The sequence below is a fragment of the Haemaphysalis longicornis genome, unplaced genomic scaffold, assembly GCF_048455015.1.
Source record: "Haemaphysalis longicornis isolate Haplotype H1 unplaced genomic scaffold, Haemaphysalis longicornis Haplotype H1 scaffold_7, whole genome shotgun sequence".
NCBI classification, from domain to species: Eukaryota; Metazoa; Arthropoda; class Arachnida; order Ixodida; family Ixodidae; genus Haemaphysalis; species Haemaphysalis longicornis.
In genome coordinates this window covers 11,262,884-11,281,850 of record NW_027526422.1, presented here as the reverse complement: position 1 = coordinate 11,281,850, position 18,967 = coordinate 11,262,884, and the positions used below count along the sequence as shown (strand labels likewise).

The 18,967-nt window shown below is 42.9% G+C and overlaps 1 protein-coding gene across 3 annotated transcripts in view; it reads left to right on the top strand.

The window, feature by feature from the left end:
• Nucleotides 1-18,967, top strand: part of Mtt (mangetout) — a 109,075-nt gene that overhangs the window by 33,057 nt on the left and 57,051 nt on the right. For all 3 annotated transcript variants that reach the window (XM_077675979.1, XM_077675981.1, XM_077675980.1), the window contains exons 6-7: nt 11,315-11,574; nt 11,704-12,942. In XM_077675979.1, the coding sequence (XP_077532105.1) occupies nt 11,315-11,574; nt 11,704-12,942 (1,499 nt within the window). The remainder of the gene's footprint in view (nt 1-11,314; nt 11,575-11,703; nt 12,943-18,967) is intronic.

Genomic DNA, 18,967 nt, shown 5'->3' with positions numbered 1-18,967 from the left:
AGGGTGCACCACTGCAAGTGCGGCATTATGTATGGGAAGCCCACTCCCGCGCGTATTTGGATATGGGCGCAAGGTGCATATACGTATGCGCACCTCTTACCAGTTCACTCTTTTGGCTTCTGAAAGGTTCACCGCTGCAAAGATGAAATATTGATGTGAAGCCAAATTATCGTGCGTGCTGCGTGTAAGCACAAAGCGGCAGGCAGGCGCACTCCTTACCCATCGACTCCTTACCCATCGACCTGTAAAGGGTGCACCACTGCGAGTGTTGCAATGTGTGTGGGAAGCCAATTTTCGTGCATGTTCATGTGCGAGCACAAGGATGCACATACGTATGGACAGCCCGTCCTCCTGTTTTCGCGTGTAAAAGATGGACCACTGCAAATGTATTAATACATGTCTGAAACCGTGTTCTCTTTTGTGAGCAAAAGGTGGCGTGTACAGTTGCGCCAAATATGTCCAACAATGCTCTTTAAATCCAAAGAGCGGTCTGAACGCGGGCCTCAGAATGAATGAATGAATGAATGAATGAATGAATGAATGAATGAATGAATGAATAAATAAATAAATAAATAAATAAATAAATAAATAAATAAATAAATAAATAAATTGTAGCGCCCTCTTGTTGGCGCTCTTAATTAGCCGGCGCCTTGCCGCCGGCTATGAAAGACGAGAATAAAGAGTTGAGCGGCGCGTGCTGGGTGCGCGAGCACGGCACGGGCAGTTCGATTCCGAAAGCCTGCCACGCTGGTACTTTCTCTCTTGCGCTGCGCTACGTCCCCGCGGTACCCGACAAAATAAATAAATAAATAAATAAATAAATAAATAAATAAATAAATAAATAAATAAATAAATAAATAAATAAATAAATAAATAAATAAATAAATAAATAAATAAATAAATAAATAAATAAATAAATAAATAAATAAATAAATAAATAAATAAATAAATAAATAAATAAATAAATAAATAAATAAATAAATAAATAAATAAATAAATAAATAAATAAATAAATAAATAAATAAATAAATAAATAAATAAATAAATAAATAAATAAATAAATAAATAAATAAATAAATAAATAAATAAATAAATAAATAAATAAATAAATAAATAAATAAATAAATAAATAAATAAATAAATAAATAAATAAATAAATAAATAAATAAATAAATAAATAAATAAATAAATAAATAAATAAATAAATAAATAAATAAATAAATAAATAAATAAATAAATAAATAAATAAATAAATAAATAAATAAATAAATAAATAAATAAATAAATAAATAAATAAATAAATAAATAAATAAATAAATAAATAAATAAATAAATAAATAAATAAATAAATAAATAAATAAATAAATAAATAAATAAATAAATAAATAAATAAATAAATAAATAAATAAATAAATAAATAAATAAATAAATAAATAAATAAATAAATAAATAAATAAATAAATAAATAAATAAATAAATAAATAAATAAATAAATAAATAAATAAATAAATAAATAAATAAATAAATAAATAAATAAATAAATAAATAAATAAATAAATAAATAAATAAATAAATAAATAAATAAATAAATAAATAAATAAATAAATAAATAAATAAATAAATAAATAAATAAATAAATAAATAAATAAATAAATAAATAAATAAATAAATAAATAAATAAATAAATAAATAAATAAATAAATAAATAAATAAATAAATAAATAAATAAATAAATAAATAAATAAATAAATAAATAAATAAATAAATAAATAAATAAATAAATAAATAAATAAATAAATAAATAAATAAATAAATAAATAAATAAATAAATAAATAAATAAATAAATAAATAAATAAATAAATAAATAAATAAATAAATAAATAAATAAATAAATAAATAAATAAATAAATAAATAAATAAATAAATAAATAAATAAATAAATAAATAAATAAATAAATAAATAAATAAATAAATAAATAAATAAATAAATAAATAAATAAATAAATAAATAAATAAATAAATAAATAAATAAATAAATAAATAAATAAATAAATAAATAAATAAATAAATAAATAAATAAATAAATAAATAAATAAATAAATAAATAAATAAATAAATAAATAAATAAATAAATAAATAAATAAATAAATAAATAAATAAATAAATAAATAAATAAATAAATAAATAAATAAATAAATAAATAAATAAATAAATAAATAAATAAATAAATAAATAAATAAATAAATAAATAAATAAATAAATAAATAAATAAATAAATAAATAAATAAATAAATAAATAAATAAATAAATAAATAAATAAATAAATAAATAAATAAATAAATAAATAAATAAATAAATAAATAAATAAATAAATAAATAAATAAATAAATAAATAAATAAATAAATAAATAAATAAATAAATAAATAAATAAATAAATAAATAAATAAATAAATAAATAAATAAATAAATAAATAAATAAATAAATAAATAAATAAATAAATAAATAAATAAATAAATAAATAAATAAATAAATAAATAAATAAATAAATAAATAAATAAATAAATAAATAAATAAATAAATAAATAAATAAATAAATAAATAAATAAATAAATAAATAAATAAATAAATAAATAAATAAATAAATAAATAAATAAATAAATAAATAAATAAATAAATAAATAAATAAATAAATAAATAAATAAATAAATAAATAAATAAATAAATAAATAAATAAATAAATAAATAAATAAATAAATAAATAAATAAATAAATAAATAAATAAATAAATAAATAAATAAATAAATAAATAAATAAATAAATAAATAAATAAATAAATAAATAAATAAATAAATAAATAAATAAATAAATAAATAAATAAATAAATAAATAAATAAATAAATAAATAAATAAATAAATAAATAAATAAATAAATAAATAAATAAATAAAACTTTTTCTCGAACCCAACCTTTGGGATCCCCCAAACGAGAAGTGAAAAAAAAAACACTTCAACGTTTTTAGCAACCCACTCTGAACGGCATAGACACCAGCAGAGGTTTGTTGCTTTCATTGTAAGCAATCGCCTACTATTGGCAGGAGACGGAAAATTATCTATATTGACACATGTGATCCAAAATCCTACCTGTTCGTGAGTTATTTTTTATAGCATAGTCGTTTTGTTGTTTAAATTGCGAAATGGCAAGTGCTGTTTGATTTTATTAATCCACTTTTTTTCCGAAACAACGTGACCGGATGTGCAACCAACCTTAAGTTTTTGTCACCTGCATCGCGCACAAATTATGGAAAAATGACCTCTGCCTTTGCAGCCATTTATTTATACAATGACCTGTCTCTTTCTATAAAATCGGCATCTTTATTGTCATAAAAAAAAAGTCGCTTAATTTTTTTCTGTTAGATTATGAGCTGCCTATTCTCGTATTTTGGGGGGTTACATAATGTACATACTTGTATTTTGTTTGACTATGTCCACCGTTAACTGGCATTCGTTATTTTCCTTTTTTATTTATTTTTTTGCCTTTCCCCTTCTTTCCTTGCGTTGATTTTGGTTGCTTGTTGTGTACCTTAGCTTATATTAATTACTCATTCAAAAAAAATCGTATACTTGATTGCTATTCACTCGTACTACGTGTTGCGTGTTTGCTTGACCTAATTTACTGCTAGCTATTATTCATCGAGGGTCCCGTTACAGTTTTAACTTTGGGACCATTGTCTGCATAATATTATTACTGTACCACTTTTCTGAAACCACTAATCAACGGAAACTGAAACTGAATGCACAACAACGAAACAACACAGCAATATCACCAGCACAGGTGTGATAAGAACTATCAAAACCTTACCACAAAAAGAACCGGGATACGAAAATGAAGGAAAGCGGAGAAATTAAGAGAAAATTCTCAATGCGCGTGTGTAAAAAAAATTAGAAAGTGCACGAAAAAGCATTAAATACAGCTCCCTCATTCATTTTTGGTGGAGTCGCTGAGATTATTGCTTAGATTTTTGTATTTGTGTATCAAAAAGTACAGTGCATCTTTGTGACCACAAAAAATAGCGAAATCGTAGAAAAAGAACCAGCCACCTAAAAGCGTAGGGTGAGTGAATCGCTCGGTTGGACTATTATATCACTTATGTATTTCAAAAGCACTGGTAATGTTTCATTGGAAAAGAAGAAAAAAATGAATGCAGTGACCTAAATTCACAAATGTGCTTGACGCAGGTGATTTTGTAACAGAAAAACGACTGACTTAAATGCGACTATGGTACATTGGCGATGTAACGTAGGACCCTCTTTTATAACAAAAACATTCCCAAAAATGGTGTTGCTTCATGCAAGACTACAGTAAGGTAGAAGTGTTGCGAATAGGGCATGATTAATTGGAATTCCAGCTTTATTGTGAAACATAGACGGTGTCATGATGGAGGACGAACTTCTGACTCCAATGTTCAAGTCAACGCTTCTATGTGACACGTCCATGTAAGCTTACGTGAAAAAGATACTCCAAGTATTTTGTGTTCGCAATGTATCTCTACAGGCATGGTGGTGGTGGTGGTGGTGGGGGTGATGTTTATTGACGGGTGGACCTAGCCTTGCGTGGTATGCCGGCAATTGCTCACCCGATCAGCACCTTTTTACCGCTATGCGCGGGTATTCACCATGACTCGCTGAGGCTTGTGACACGTAAAAATTGCAGGATCAGACGAAAGATGTCCCTCCTCGTGATCCAATGGCCTTCCGGGAAAATTAAATCGTTCAAAAAGGCATGCGGAGCGGCCATCCTTCGCAGTTCTTTAAACAAAGCTAACCGCTCCTTCGCATGCTCTCGGCAGTCCATAATAAAATGACCGATGTCGCCTGTAGCACCACACGTTCCACACAGAGGTGAAGCGATAATGTTCAGCTTATGGAGCCACGCAGGTGTCCGCGCTGAGTTGGTCCGTATGCGGAACAGTAAGGTTGCCTCTGTCCTCTTCATTCCTTTTGTGACACAAGGTCGATGGTGTGGTCGCCAAAGAGAGCGGAAATGATCTTGTATGATTGTTTTTAAAATGCGCCGTTCATTTGGAGCCACCTTCAGAGGACGAGTGCACGATATCGCTTCACGAGCCAACTGGTCCGCAGCCTCGTTTCCAAGCACTCCTACGTGGGAAGGGACCCACTGGAAGCGAACGCAAAATACGCTTCTATAGTATCTATTCTGGTTTCATTCCTTCCTTTATTATATCCCGTGGTACTTTCTTTACCATTCTTTCCCTTTCAGTTCCGTATACCCATTCCCGTGTATAGGGTTGCCAACCGGATAATTGCCTGGTTTCTTGCTGCTACTGTTGCTTGCTGCCTTCCTCCCATTGTTGTTCCATCGTTATTGCTTGGTGCATCACAGGATAGACATACAAATCAAGCAAACATTACATGCACAACGCCCTAAAGCAATAAGCTTCGTAATAGCTTTTCGTGCCTGGATTCGTTGTATTTACTGTATCACCAACTGAATACTTTGTACCATACATTGAGCGTGATAGAACGTATGCGCAGCCATTCCCCATCGATATTTTTTGCCTGTAAATGATGCATCACTTTATACTGATAGTAATTCGGGCGTGTTTGGGTGAGAAGAGCGTTTTATCTCTCTGGAGGAAAGGGAAAACAAAAAAATCCTATCAACAGTGTTAATAAATGCAGTCCTAATGATTAGAAATCGGCTCGGTTTCGATAGCCAGGTTTGTCTGTACGCTGCAATTATGTGCGGACAAAAGATCGTCTTTCTGTAGTTTCTTGCCATGAGGCGCTGAAATCCATATAAGCGGGTGCGAACAAGAGAACGTCCAGCCACCTTTGAAGTTTCCTGGAGTTGTTGGTAAAGGTCATGGCTCGAAGTAATTTTTACATCATGGTATTCGTCGTAGCGTGTAGACTGTTGCCGCAACTATCGTAATAATGTGAAGGAATGACGTCATTTCACGTCTCAGCCAACCGAACTGCGTCACATGCCGTTTTTTTTACGTCCATAGATCACGATGTGGCTTCTGCGTTGGTAGTCTGAGCACAGCTTTAGTCAGAGAAATACTTTTCCGTATCGCGGTGTTCGATTAGAGAGCTCTGTTAGATGTGATATTTAGTGACGCCTTTTTGATGCTCAGAGAAATATTCTTTCAAGCTTCTCGTCCCGTTGACATAATTGACGAGACATTACGTACGAGGCATTACGTACAATGGATTTGGAAGACGATGCCTTGTGCGCTTTGTTTTTGGCATCCGCGCTTTAGATGAACGCATCAGTCGGACAATGGCTAGTAAGCGATTGTGACCTTACCTTCCATTTCCAAGTTTGAGACAGCGTGTTGTTTCTCCCTCCATAAACGGAAGTTCAATACGGAGACATTGTTGCCGGTAGGGGGAGGGAGGAGTGGCGGAGACTTTGTTGACCCGAGGATCTCAAAGGGTAGTAGAAACTTTGCTTTGGACACGGCAATAGGGGGTACGGGGCTTGGTGCTTCGAAAAAAGTTACTGATGTAATCGCTTTTATTTAGATACACAATTTCCTAGTTTTCTTTTTTTGTAGCTCCTTTTTCTCGAGAAGATAAAGTTCCTGCTTTACGCTGGAGAACCGGAACGACAAAAGACTAGTAAAACTGGCACTGTAGGAATAGAAATGGAACTAGCGTGCGCTGCCGGTTGGCTCTTTGCAGACAATGAGGCCGAGATGATCGCACTCCTGTTTTTACGAAAATGTCAAGGAATGGCAAGGTGTTCTGGGCCTTGCTTTTCGCGATGGACCGAATCGCTCTATCCGTTTTATTTGGTTGTTGGTTGTCTACACGTGTTTAAAGTATCTTCGCCCAGTTCGATTTTTTTTCCCTTGAACACTGTTTTGTGTTCCCGCTACTTTCTACCGTGCTGTAAAGCCCTGAGGGAACAACGCAGGAGATGAGGAAGCTTTCCGCTATCGATTCGAAGAAAATTCAGAAACAAGTGTCTGCGTAGCGTCGAAACAAGGTTAGTATCTCGGGGAAATTTTACGAGTCAATTATTTCAATCACATCTGTCAGGTTCACTATCATCACCAGAGGACGAACTGTTTGCTTTAAAAAATCTCGCTTGTAGTATAAATACGTGCTGTGCAGGTAGAACCGTAATAGTGTGGTATCTACTCGACCCAGGCACTGGCAATCGTGGTCCGCCTTCTTGGCGTTCTCGAGAGGTTCTCTGGCGGTTTCGACAAGCAGGGAAAAGCCATAATGGTAGTCAAGAGCAAGACAACGTCCTGAAGGACGAGTCGGACATCCTGGCCGCTCGAAACTCGCGGAAAAATGAAACAGCGCAGCCGGAATAGCACGGGGGAAAGACGACGCGGCACCACATCGCTGTCGCGTCAGCCTTCTCTCGTCCTACTACTGTTTCGCTGTTTTATCTTTCTTCGCGCATTGCAAGCTTCCACGTTCCGCAAGTAGTTTCACATGCTCGACGAAGTGGCCGCAGTTTCTGACGTGGGTGGAATGTTTTACCGGAAGGGAAGCGAGAAGCTGGCACAGGACGATCGATAGCGCACGAGTTGGCGATGCGTCGAAGTCAACGGTGGCTGGGGAAAGAGGGGCCCGTCTGGCATGTGAACCTTGAGAAGCGCGTAAGATCCTGGCGCCGGTACATTCCTGCAGATTAGGTTTAGGTATAGGTTGGACTAACCAAGGTGCTTCCTAAAAAATCATGCACCCCTCCGTCTAACGACGACGATGGTTGAACGCGAAGCTTTCTCGTGATGGATTCTTTGGTTGGTCAATCCCATACTGCGAGTATGTCCTATACTCTGGAGGTATGCCCACTTTTCTAGAATAACCGAAGCAACTCTCGGGTGTGCACTCCGTAGGCCGAACGTTTGGTTTCGGGATGTACGGAGCGAACCGGTACCTGCTGCTTGGCGTTCGCTTTGACCATGTCGAAATGGAGCAATCGGATAGACGCCGGCTTCGTAACGCGAAGAATCTAGGTTTGATTCCGGCCACGGGAAGCTTTTTTTTAGATGCGACTGCATCTCATACACTCGCCTTGTCCCTCCATACGGCGTTGTCCGTCCACACCCCTCCACCTACACTATAAAAAAAAATAATAGTTAGCGGCGCCCGGTTTCGATCCCACGAACCTGTGGGCGGAACGCGAGGTACATGGTGCTCTTCCCACTGCGCCACAAAACCGAGACAGAATCAAATGTTACGAACGCGCCTTACATCCTTGACTCATTCAAACTACGTCAAGATGCTACTGATACAACGCATGATGGGGCAATGATTAACACTTGCAATAAAAGAAAAGAAGCTCCCACTTACAGCAACAATGATGGAGTAAAGGTCGTTGCGACAGCGAAGCCCCAAGCATACCACTTAGAGAGATTGACCAAGATTGGCCAATAAAACAATAATAATCATAAAACATAATAATCATACGCTTTCCCGACACGTTTCACGCGATTTCGGAATCAATCCAACGGAAACACCAAGTGAACCCCACGATGCGTCGCATCTACAAAGGGTTCCCCTCGCGGGGATGTGGGCGCAATTTTTTCTTTCACCTCACCCACGATCATTCATCATCATCGCCAGAGAAAGTTGGCTTTCCTGCAGGGTGTATTTGCGTAACACGGCTTCAGTGAGGACACTAAAGCCTCGTTTTAAAATTCAAAGCAATTGTATTGGGCGGCCTTTTGAGTCGCGGGGTTTGAATCCTATGTGGTTTCTGCGTACGTTGAGCCTTTGAAGAGGTCTAGAACTCCGCTGTTATAGTCTCTCCGGTTGAAAATAACGGTAAAGTTACCTTATAAGCAAAATGATACCTATGCCGATGTGTGAGCGCTATGAATATAATTGTGAGTGCGAAAAATGAAATTCATGCGACACTGATCTGTTAGCATTAGTGTTCTCTCGAGTTCTCAAATTTATGTTTTCTCGTTCAGCGAAGGGACGATCAGATGAATGATGAGACGAATAACACTTAATCGATGTTTCGAAGCAATCTGTGCCATGGCATTGCCAACGATGTTGCCTTTGCTCGTACGTTTTGTCTGTTGCCCTTTTTTCACATAGCCGCGTCATTCTGCTGTCATGCTGTTGTACAGAAACACTCACAACTCTCGTAGGAGGCGTGGTTTCGATCATTTCTATTATCTATACAGTAAACAGAACACATACGCAGCCACTAACGAAACAATTGTGGCACGCGATCATTTTCTGCCGCGACCTTGAAAAGTGAGATGCCTCTGCTGACTGCCTACTTGGTCCGGTGCCAAACACGCATTGGCATCGCTAAGGCCTACTCGCTTAGTGTCGATTTTCTGCAGGGCCGCATTCCAGAGCGGCTCCTCTCCTCTTCGACTCTTGCTTTTAAGTGCAGAGCCCGTTGGGGGCTCGCCTTGTCGTCCTAGCTCGCTCGCTGGACCGAAGTAGAGCCACACGGCTTTCCGTCGTAGCTGCTGTCATCGCGGCGTAGGCCAGAGGCCCTGAAAGCCAAGCGGTTTATGAAGTCATAAGCATTCGAAACTCGTGAACTGCTGGCACTTGTCATACATCTCCCCGTTGTTTAGCGCAAAGAAAGCTGTAGGTACATTTGAGGCAAAATATACGTAATTAACCGGCAGCGCCCGCGTTCATTTAGTTAGGAACGCTCCTTGCGTTGGTTTTTACGATAGCAAGCGAAAAAAAGTGGTAGTGCAACGTCGGCACGTGCGGGAGGAAAAGCAAGCACAAAAAGAACAGAACTCCCGCTGGCGCAGTTTCAGGCAGAGGGCACGCGAGCACTGCGAAGGCGGAAAATTTTAATTGCATTGGGTGGGTAGCAGTGAACGGATAAGGGCGCTATAGCCCATTACGGCGAATCACTGCTCTGCACTTCCCACAGCTTTCACATTGAGTGGAACGGCTTTAATTTTTTGATTTCACACCCACAAACAAGTGGATTTTCTTCGCGTTAGCGTTATGAAGCATTGTAGTAAAAATGCAGTTTTGAATGCTTCACGCTCCGAAGCCACAAAAGGGCCACGACCCGCGTCTTTGGCGGAAAATAACAAATTTATTTAGTCCACTTTGAGATCTTTGACGTGCGCCCAAATCTCGACACACTGGAGTTTTTTTGCCTCCACCAAGAAAGCGGCTGTCACGCCGTAGATGGAACCAGGGGCTCATGGTCAGCTGCCCAACGCCTACAGCCCTACTTTCATCAACATGCACTGGCTTTCGCCTATTCAGACAGAGGTGTGTCGAAAGCGTCGAACTGTTTTATTTCTGTACGCGGCTGATTTGTTCTACAAAGCACGCACTTCTGCACGTATGGTCATCTCACTAAAAAGACCGTATACTGTGTTTGCGGGCATCAGTGTGCATGAGCACCCTACCTGGAGCGACCCAAACTTTTCACGGCGAAAACTTTCTTTATGCGTCTCATTACGGGAAAAGGCGACCGCACCGTCGGCGTGGGCGGCGTGACCGGAAGAAGGTAATAAAAATACGACAGCAAACGTGCGGCGTGAGCGCCATGGACGGGGGAGAGCGAACGATAGTACAACGGAGAAAAAAGACAACACGCGATGTGGCCGAAAACGCAAGAACCTTGGCCAGCAATTGCAGAAAAGCGTGTACTATTTGGCCACCAAGTCAGAGATTTGTCACGGTGACATGATGTTGGTACCAGCCTTCTTTCCTTGCGCAAACATGAAAGTAGTCGTGGCTTAACTGATAGACCGCCTGACTTCCTTTCCGCATGAATGATGATGTGTCCTACGATTACTTCCGAGCGCGTTATAACATCAAGGTGTGAAATGTTCTACCAAAACGAGGTCAAGCTACCCCCGATTCTTCGTTCTCTTGCACAGACGGCACTGCTGCCTAAGAAAAACACTGATCTGAAGACTCGGATATGGCAAACTGTATAACGGTTACGAAATATGAACCGGAACAGACGGGACAAACACAACGCGTGTGCCCGTACCATCTTCAACTCGCTTTTCGTACTTTTCGTGCTTTGCGTTTCGCGCCATACTTCTTAGCTACGCAATTTCACTAGCTGGTCCAGTTTTTTTTTACGTTTGCCTAACCAGATAACTTTTGTACCCGTACCGTCACGCTCAACCACGGACATTTTTTCCCCTTCATTTTGGCTTTTTCTTGTCCTTACTTTTTATCTTCCTTCCTAGCAGGGCAGTCTTGTCCTTTCTACAATACCGACCCTAGTCTCTTCCCCGATCGCATGCCGTTAAACCTTCGTGCCCCCATTTTTTTCCCTTCCTGCCCTCTCGTTTCGGGTGGCGCAGCTGCAAGTGGAACGACAGCCTGGTGACCCCGTTCAACCGCAACTACAGCCGCCGGTGCACGGGCCGCGAGCGCATCGGCGCCAACCAGGGCTACCGGCTCGAGGGGCAGCTGCAGTTCGTCAGCGACGCCGTGCTCGCCTTCGCCTACGCCCTCCGGGACATGCACCAGAAGAAGTGCGGGCAGCCGGGCCTCTGCGACAGCATGCGGCCCGTCGACGGCACCGAGCTGCTCAAGTCCCTCAAGAGCGTCCACTTCACCGGTCAGGCTATTAGCGACTGTTCCGCAGAACATTGAGACGCACCTCAAAGGTGTAGGCGAGGTATTCTCCAGTATGTAGAGAAAACAGCGTGTGGAGGAAAGGTGTTCTTCTCTCTCTGCTCTGGCGCAGGTCTGAGCAACGACACGTTCCGCTTCTCGGAGCAGGGCGACGGCCCCGCGCGCTACAACGTGCTCCACTTCAAGCAGGTGGAGCCCGGCACGTACCGCTGGGAGCGTGTGGGCGACTACAAGGACGGCACGCTGCGGCTGGAGATGAGCCGGCTGCAGTTCCGGCTCAACTCGACCGCCCTTCCGCGCTCCGTGTGCAGCGAGCCGTGCGCGCGGGGCGAGGCGCAGCGCCTGGTGGAGGGCGAGTCGTGCTGCTGGCACTGCCTCCCGTGCACGGGCTACACGTTCGTGGCGGCCGGCGGGGCGTGCGCCGACTGCGCGCCGGGAACCATGCCGGACGTGTACCACGAGCGCTGCCTGCCCGTGCCGGAGTCGTACATGAGCCCCGGGGCGCCGTTCGCCATCACGGCGCTGAGCCTGGCCGCCCTGGGCTCGGCCTTCGCGCTCTTCACCATCCTCGTGTTCCTGGTGCACCGCGACACGCCCGTGGTGCGCGCCTCTGGCCGCGAGCTGAGCGCGCTGCTGCTCGTCGGCGGCCTGGTGTGCCAACTGACCGTCCTGCTGCTGGTGCTACCGCCCAGCGCGGCCGTGTGCGGCGCCCAGCGCGCCACGCTGGGCCTGGGCTTCTCCATCGTGTACGCGGCCATCCTGGCCAAGACGGACCGCATCGCGCGCATCTTCCGCGCGGGCCGGCGCAGCGCGCAGCGGCCGGGCTGCATCTCGCCCAAGTCGCAGCTGGCGCTGTGCGGCGCGCTGGTGTCGGTGCAGGCGCTGGTGGCGGCGCTGTGGCTGGCACTGCGGCCCCCGCGCGCCGTGCACCACCACCCGACGCGCGAGGAGAACCAGCTGGTGTGCCTGGCGGCCGTGCAGCGGGAGGGCTACGCGCTGGCGCTCGCCTACCCGCTCTGCCTGGTGGTCGTGTGCACCGTGTACGCGGTGCTCACGCGCAAGATCCCCGAGGCGTTCAACGAGTCGAGGCACATCGGCTTCGCCATGTACACCACGTGCGTCATCTGGCTCGCCTTCGTGCCCATCTACGCGGCCACCTGGCGCATGGTGACGGTCAACATGACCAGCATGGCCATCGCCGTCACGCTCAGCGCCAGCGTGACGCTGCTCTGCCTCTTCCTGCCCAAGCTGCACATCATCCTCTGCCACCCGGAGAAGAACGTGCGCCAGTCCATCATGGCCAAGTACGGCACGCTCAAGAACCGCGTCGAGTCGGCCACCCAGTCGGACGGTACGCCCCTGTCGTCGCCCTGTACATAGAGTGGCGCCTCCTCCTCCTCCTCTTCCATCATAGCCATGATCATCATCATCACGTCGTCAATTGAATTTCTTCTCATGCATCTGGTGTAGCAAGCTAGCCGCCGTTGCCAGGCTCTCCTCACCAGTACCATTCAAGACCATTATCTCTCTCTCCCTCTTGCCTTGCCTTGCCTTGCAGTCGCAGGCGATGGTGCCCGCTCCACCCGCACTACTTTTTTCCCACTGGCTAGTCTGCAAGTGTGAGGGCACGAATACGAGAGAGAGAGAGAGAGAGAGAGAGAGAGAGAGAGAGAGAGCAACCGCACGTGGAAATTTCAGCTGTGCGGTTGATGAGCGTGACTGGCGTGACTGGCGTGATTGGCGTTTGAGGCACTAATTCGTGCACTTAAGTCCAGAGTTGTAGAGTGCTTATGCGAGCACAACAGGCTCCAGGTTGTAAAAAAAAATTAGTTAATATGATCCTTTGCCACGCTCCAGTGACCTTATGTAGTTCATATGGCACAGAATGCGCCACCATAGGGAAGAACAGTAAGAGTGAAACAATTGTGAAACCACAGCTTAGAACTGGCTGTTGTACAATGACGTGTTCCTGTTCTGTCCAGCATTCGTCTCCGGTCAATGCGCCGTACACTTCCACAGCGTTACGAACGACGGAGAATAGAAGGGAACAAATGTGCGCCCTTACGGTATGCGCTAATATTGTTGAATAGTGATCACATGAAAAACAAACGTCAAATAATATCCTTGAATATTTGAACAAGGGTGCTGGAGGGGATCATTCGAACTGGGCTTTGGATTGGAGGACACTGTCATCCTACAACAACCGGCTTTGAGCCTTAGTTTCACATGGGTTTCACTAAAGCACGTCATGTGTTGCGCGCCGAATCAAGTTCAAAAATTATCGAGGCCAATGGATCAGCGCTGGCGAGTCACGGTCGGCGCGGCCCGATACGTTCAAACAGTATTCCACAATATTTCCGCCCAATTTGCAGACGTACGAAAAAAACCAACGTGCTCTATGCAGAACACTTTGCTTGAATTCCTGTGCTTCTCTTGTTGGCCGTGTATTACAGCTGCAGTAATGGATGCATCCATGAATGGCGCCAACGCTTCGAGATACTGAAGTGTGTCGCAGGCACGCAGGGTAACAACTACATGTCTCTCAAAAGTAGTTATGGTTTGCGTAAGTGAGTATAATTCAGCCTGTTTGCACTCAAGGAGAAGCAAAATTAGAAAGGAAGAAAAGTTTGATTGAATCAAAGCTTCGTCAATCGATGCAAGGTATGAACGCGCTCATCTTCGAACTGCGAATTAATTGCGGAAACCCACACGATTCCTTTCCAAAAAGATGAGAAAAGCTAATGGAAAGGCAGTGCGGTTAACCAGGTGTGGAGCCCGGTTCACTACTCTGCACCGAGGGGGGCTCGGGGTATGAATATGGAGGAGGAGGTAACATTATTGTGTACAAAAAAAGAGGCCTAGCTAGGGCCGGCGTGCTTCAGACGACAGCCAGGACGTCTTGGCTCCTAGCGGCGTTATCGGCCTTCAGGACGGCCCACTGCTAGATGTCAGGGTCCGAATCGAATATCCTCCCACTGCTCTTTGCTGGCGATGAAAGAGAGGGAAAGGGAAAATGAAGAGATAGGAACCGGCACGTGCGCACTCACAGTCTTTTCATTTGCACTAAAGACGTTCGTGAAGCGTGCATCGCTCATAATGCAAAAGGTGCGTGTATGTGTGGCAAGATGGTGCATCATAGCCTCACAGTCTCGCGGGTGAAATGTTTCTACTTGTATTACCTGCACAGTTGATATAACCGTAACTGTGACTACGGTATCGCGGATATTCTTCGTATTTTAAAGCGAGCACTTCGCAAGTAACACATCTACCATTGTTGCACTAAACACCGTCCTGTCTCTGATGTCAACCTAGCCGGTTCATACGGTTTAACCAGGGGTGTTATCGAGGAGAACGGCAGCCGAACAGCGCTCTTTTACTCAGAAGGCGAACTCGGCCGTCTGGCTGCTACCGCCAAGGCAGAGCAAGATGGGAACTCCCCCCATCTCTACGAGGCTCTGTGCATGCCTAGGCGTTATCTATGGGAACACAGGGGCCCGCTTTTTTCTTTGGTTCGTTTCTGATTCGCAGGGCGTGCATGATGACGTATTTTTATGAGCGTCTTTCGGTCACAGCGCCGGGGACTTTTCGCGTAATGAGACATACAAGGCATTCGATTTTTAGAAGCTCCGTCCAAGGAAGGATGCTGAGAAATATAAATGGGGAAGAAGGCAGGAAAAAAAATCTGACCAACCAGCTTGTATAGTTGCCCGTGATTATCTGTTCGTGTAATCATCACCGTAAGAGCCATCGTAAGGGCCATCTGTCATTGACGAATAATTATCTGCGCTTGATGATATCGTTGCAACGACATGTTGAAGGAAGACTCGAAGGGCCAGTGGAAGAGTTCCGTGTATACCTGGCAGTGTGTATACCCGTGTATACCCGCTAAGCGATTTATGTCTGCCATTGAATAGTGTACGTGCTTCTAGTATTTGAAGCTCATTCTCGGACAAGATCGATTTTTGGCAGCTTAAAGACTGCTGTCCTGTCGGTGACTCGTCCTGTCGGCTTGTGCTTGGTAATCCCGCCATTGAAGGCGAACCCTTAATCTTGTTGTGGGGTGTTCATATTTGGGGCAGCGACCACCCCTATTCCAGAGGAGCATCCGAACAATCTGAATGCCAGGATTTAAAGTTTTTGTTAACAATTTTCTCGATGCAGCATGCGTCATTAGGATTAGTGGATGTGGTCCTGCAATGAAAGAACAGTCGAGGGGACGTCCTACTAAATGTTGCATACCCATTATAAGACAATCGAGCGGACGCCTGCAGCCTTATTTTATCTGTAATGGGCGGCCGAAGACGAAACACAGTGCACCTTTCGCGGCCTCCGCGCCAAAAACCGTAAAGCGTTTTCATGCTATCACAGCCTTGAAAAGATTCAGTTTCCCGATTTTCACGGTTTAAAGAAACTTATAGTTTGTAAATGTTGAATAAGGTAAACATTCCAATTGCTAAATTTATCTCTATGGACTTGCCCGTGTTTGGTCATAGCTAACGTCAGCAAACAAAAATCGTGAGAGAGAAACACTACTTCGTAATGTCCTTTGTCTCGTTGATGTGCATGTAAATCAGCTGAAAAATCTTAGAACATCAACTAAGCATTCTACACTTCGAGGTAAATAGACAAGGTTGGCAAATTACTTCAGCGTCTTCTTAAAATTTGTCGATCGAAGCAAACGTTAGTATGCTTTCTCATTCAATAAACATGCAGGTTGCTACGCCATAGTTACACAACTTACTGCGGCTCTTAGCGATACGAATGTGGCAGAAAACGGCTGCTTTCTGATGGGGGCAGACAGTAGGGACTCACTCATGGTGAAGAAAGTTCGTAGCAAAAAGCAACAAAAAGTTAGGCACACAGACATTCGCACTTTGTTTTCTTACGGTACACTGCATTGTAGGGGTTGAACCTGTGGGTAGTTGGCATCTGTTTTTCCCTAGACAGTGTGCATAGTATGCGGCGCGCCCAACCACCGTAGCCGATTCGGGGCGAATTCCCAGCAGATCATGGCGTTGCCACCGAAGCGCGGAAGTTGGTGCTCTTTTGAGGCGTACTTTGGGCCGATGAGTTTACCGGGTTGCTCATCCTTTTCCGACTGCTCGTATCGATTTTCTTTATTCAAGTTTCATTCCGTTGCTACGGTTGGCCTGGTAGGAATTTGGGAGCGTAGTTCATGATAGCTTGAACACCAACGAGTGATCTCGCGACAAACCGCCGGGTGAGCGGTTTCATTTCGTGGGATCGGCGGCTGAGAAACCAGATTACTCTTGCTTTAGTGCTTGGCATTTCAATTCGACGACCGAGTCGTTTGATCTTCCCGAGTGCCGCTGGTGCGGTTCGTACCGCTCCCACGTATAGTTTGTTCTGAGCAAATGCAAGAACGCAAATAGGAGTAGGAGTTTGCATTCTGTTAAGAGCTTGAGGACATTCTGGATGACACAAGGTTCGATTTTCTTTATTGAACTAAAAGTAAAAAAAAAAACGTCGCAGTTTTTTTACGTGTAATGTGTATGCATTTGAGGCGCTATGTGGTTTTTCTGCTTAGTAGTTGGCTGAGTACAATTAAGAGTTGGCCTTGGGTATCTGGTCGTTCGACTGAGTTGGAAAAGTTGAGATGTGCATGGCAGGGCTGACCGGCCTTATGTTCATGGAATTTGTTCAGTAGAACTATTGCATGATTTCTAATGACGACTTTTTAAGCGACTTAATCGTCAAAATTTTAGTCTGTCTGACTATTGGTACATCGATTTAGCCGCCTGGTTTGAAGCTGAGAAAATTTGTGAACAAGAAGTATATGCGAACAAAACCTTTCTAAACTACGCAATCTAGTAGCATACTCGATGCGTGTCAACATTGCTCGGCAAACAAATAACGTTAGACATATTTGAGGCAAAACATAAATACATAACTGATACTAGCAGTGTTATTTTAGTTATATAGATGTGATCCAGATTGTCGCGATAAAGAAGAAAAAAACGGTTTAGAAACAATATTTTATCCACAAATATAAGGACTCCCGCCCGAGCGCCGAGCTCGAGACGGCACTTCAAGCCCAACAGTAACATAACGTCCGAAAATAAGGCGTGTCAACAATGCGAACCCGGCAAAATTGAATTCAACAAGCCTCCATTGCGCTCATCATGGAAGGCGCAAGGCAATACAGAGGAGAGTGAGATGTGTCTCCGGAGAGAGAGGAAAGGCAGTTACGTGGCAGGCGTGGCAGAAGACTATCGTTTTTCAACGACATTGCAGCGAAGAGAGCAGATGCGCGGCCCTTTGCGTGCGTGTGTGTGTGTATGTGTGTGTGTGTGTGTGTGTGTGTGTGTGTGTGTGTGTGTGTGTGTGTGTGTGTGTGTGTGTGTGTGTGTGTGTGAGAGAGAGAGAGAGAGAGAGAGAGAGAGAGAGAGAGAGAGAGAGAGAGAGAGAGAGAGAGAGAGAGAGAGAGAGAGAGAGAGAGAGAGAGAGAGAGAGAGAGAGAGAGAGAGAGAGAGAGAGAGAGAGAGATGGTGGTTCGGCACCTGCACTGTCCATCACGGCGGAGTATAGTAGCAGGACGGGCATAGCGGTCCTGCTGCACTGGGCATCCCGACCCGCGTTATTTGAACTGAAGTAAGCACTGTAGCAAATTTGCCCTAGGCTTAGTGAATGTATGACGGCGACCGAGGTAGTTCAGATAAGCTTCAGGTAAGTTCAGAACAGATATTCTTGTTTTGGCAGTTCCGGGCGGTCCCCGACCCAGACAGCGGATCTAAGGGGGGAAGAAGCTAGGTCGAGCCCCAGCTCCTTTGTTTTTCCAGCCTTGCAACACTAATGCAAGCTACGCCAATTTTCTTTTTGCGATTTAGTAGCCCCTCAAGATGGTATAGTGAGGGGGGGCGATACGCGTAGTACCACTTGTGCTCACTCTGGAGCCGGCGCGAAAGCCGGTTTCACTGTTATAATACCCTAGCTGCGGTGGCGCACCGTTTACAGGTGGCGAAGTTTTTTTTCTTTGTATTTTTTTGCTAACGCCACTGGACCAAGCTCAAGCTCAAACAACTCCGCTGTTGAACACTGTGCGTCTTCTGCGCGAAAGGTAAACAGCATGATTAGGGCACACCATCAAAAATTTTTAAAGTTGGAGCCTATTAGAGCCTTAGCAGTAATCGTCAGGCGTTTAAGAACAAAAGTATGTGCCCCCCCCTCCTCCCGAATATGAACTGATCAGCCTATCTTGCGGCTTGCTGCCAACTTACAGCGATTAGGCTTAATGCAGAAATGGAAGCGAAAAAAGTTTGTCACTGGGAAATCCGTTCCAGTTACTGTATTTTCTCATTTATTTATTTATTTATTTATTTATTTATTTATTTATTTATTTATTTATTTATTTATTT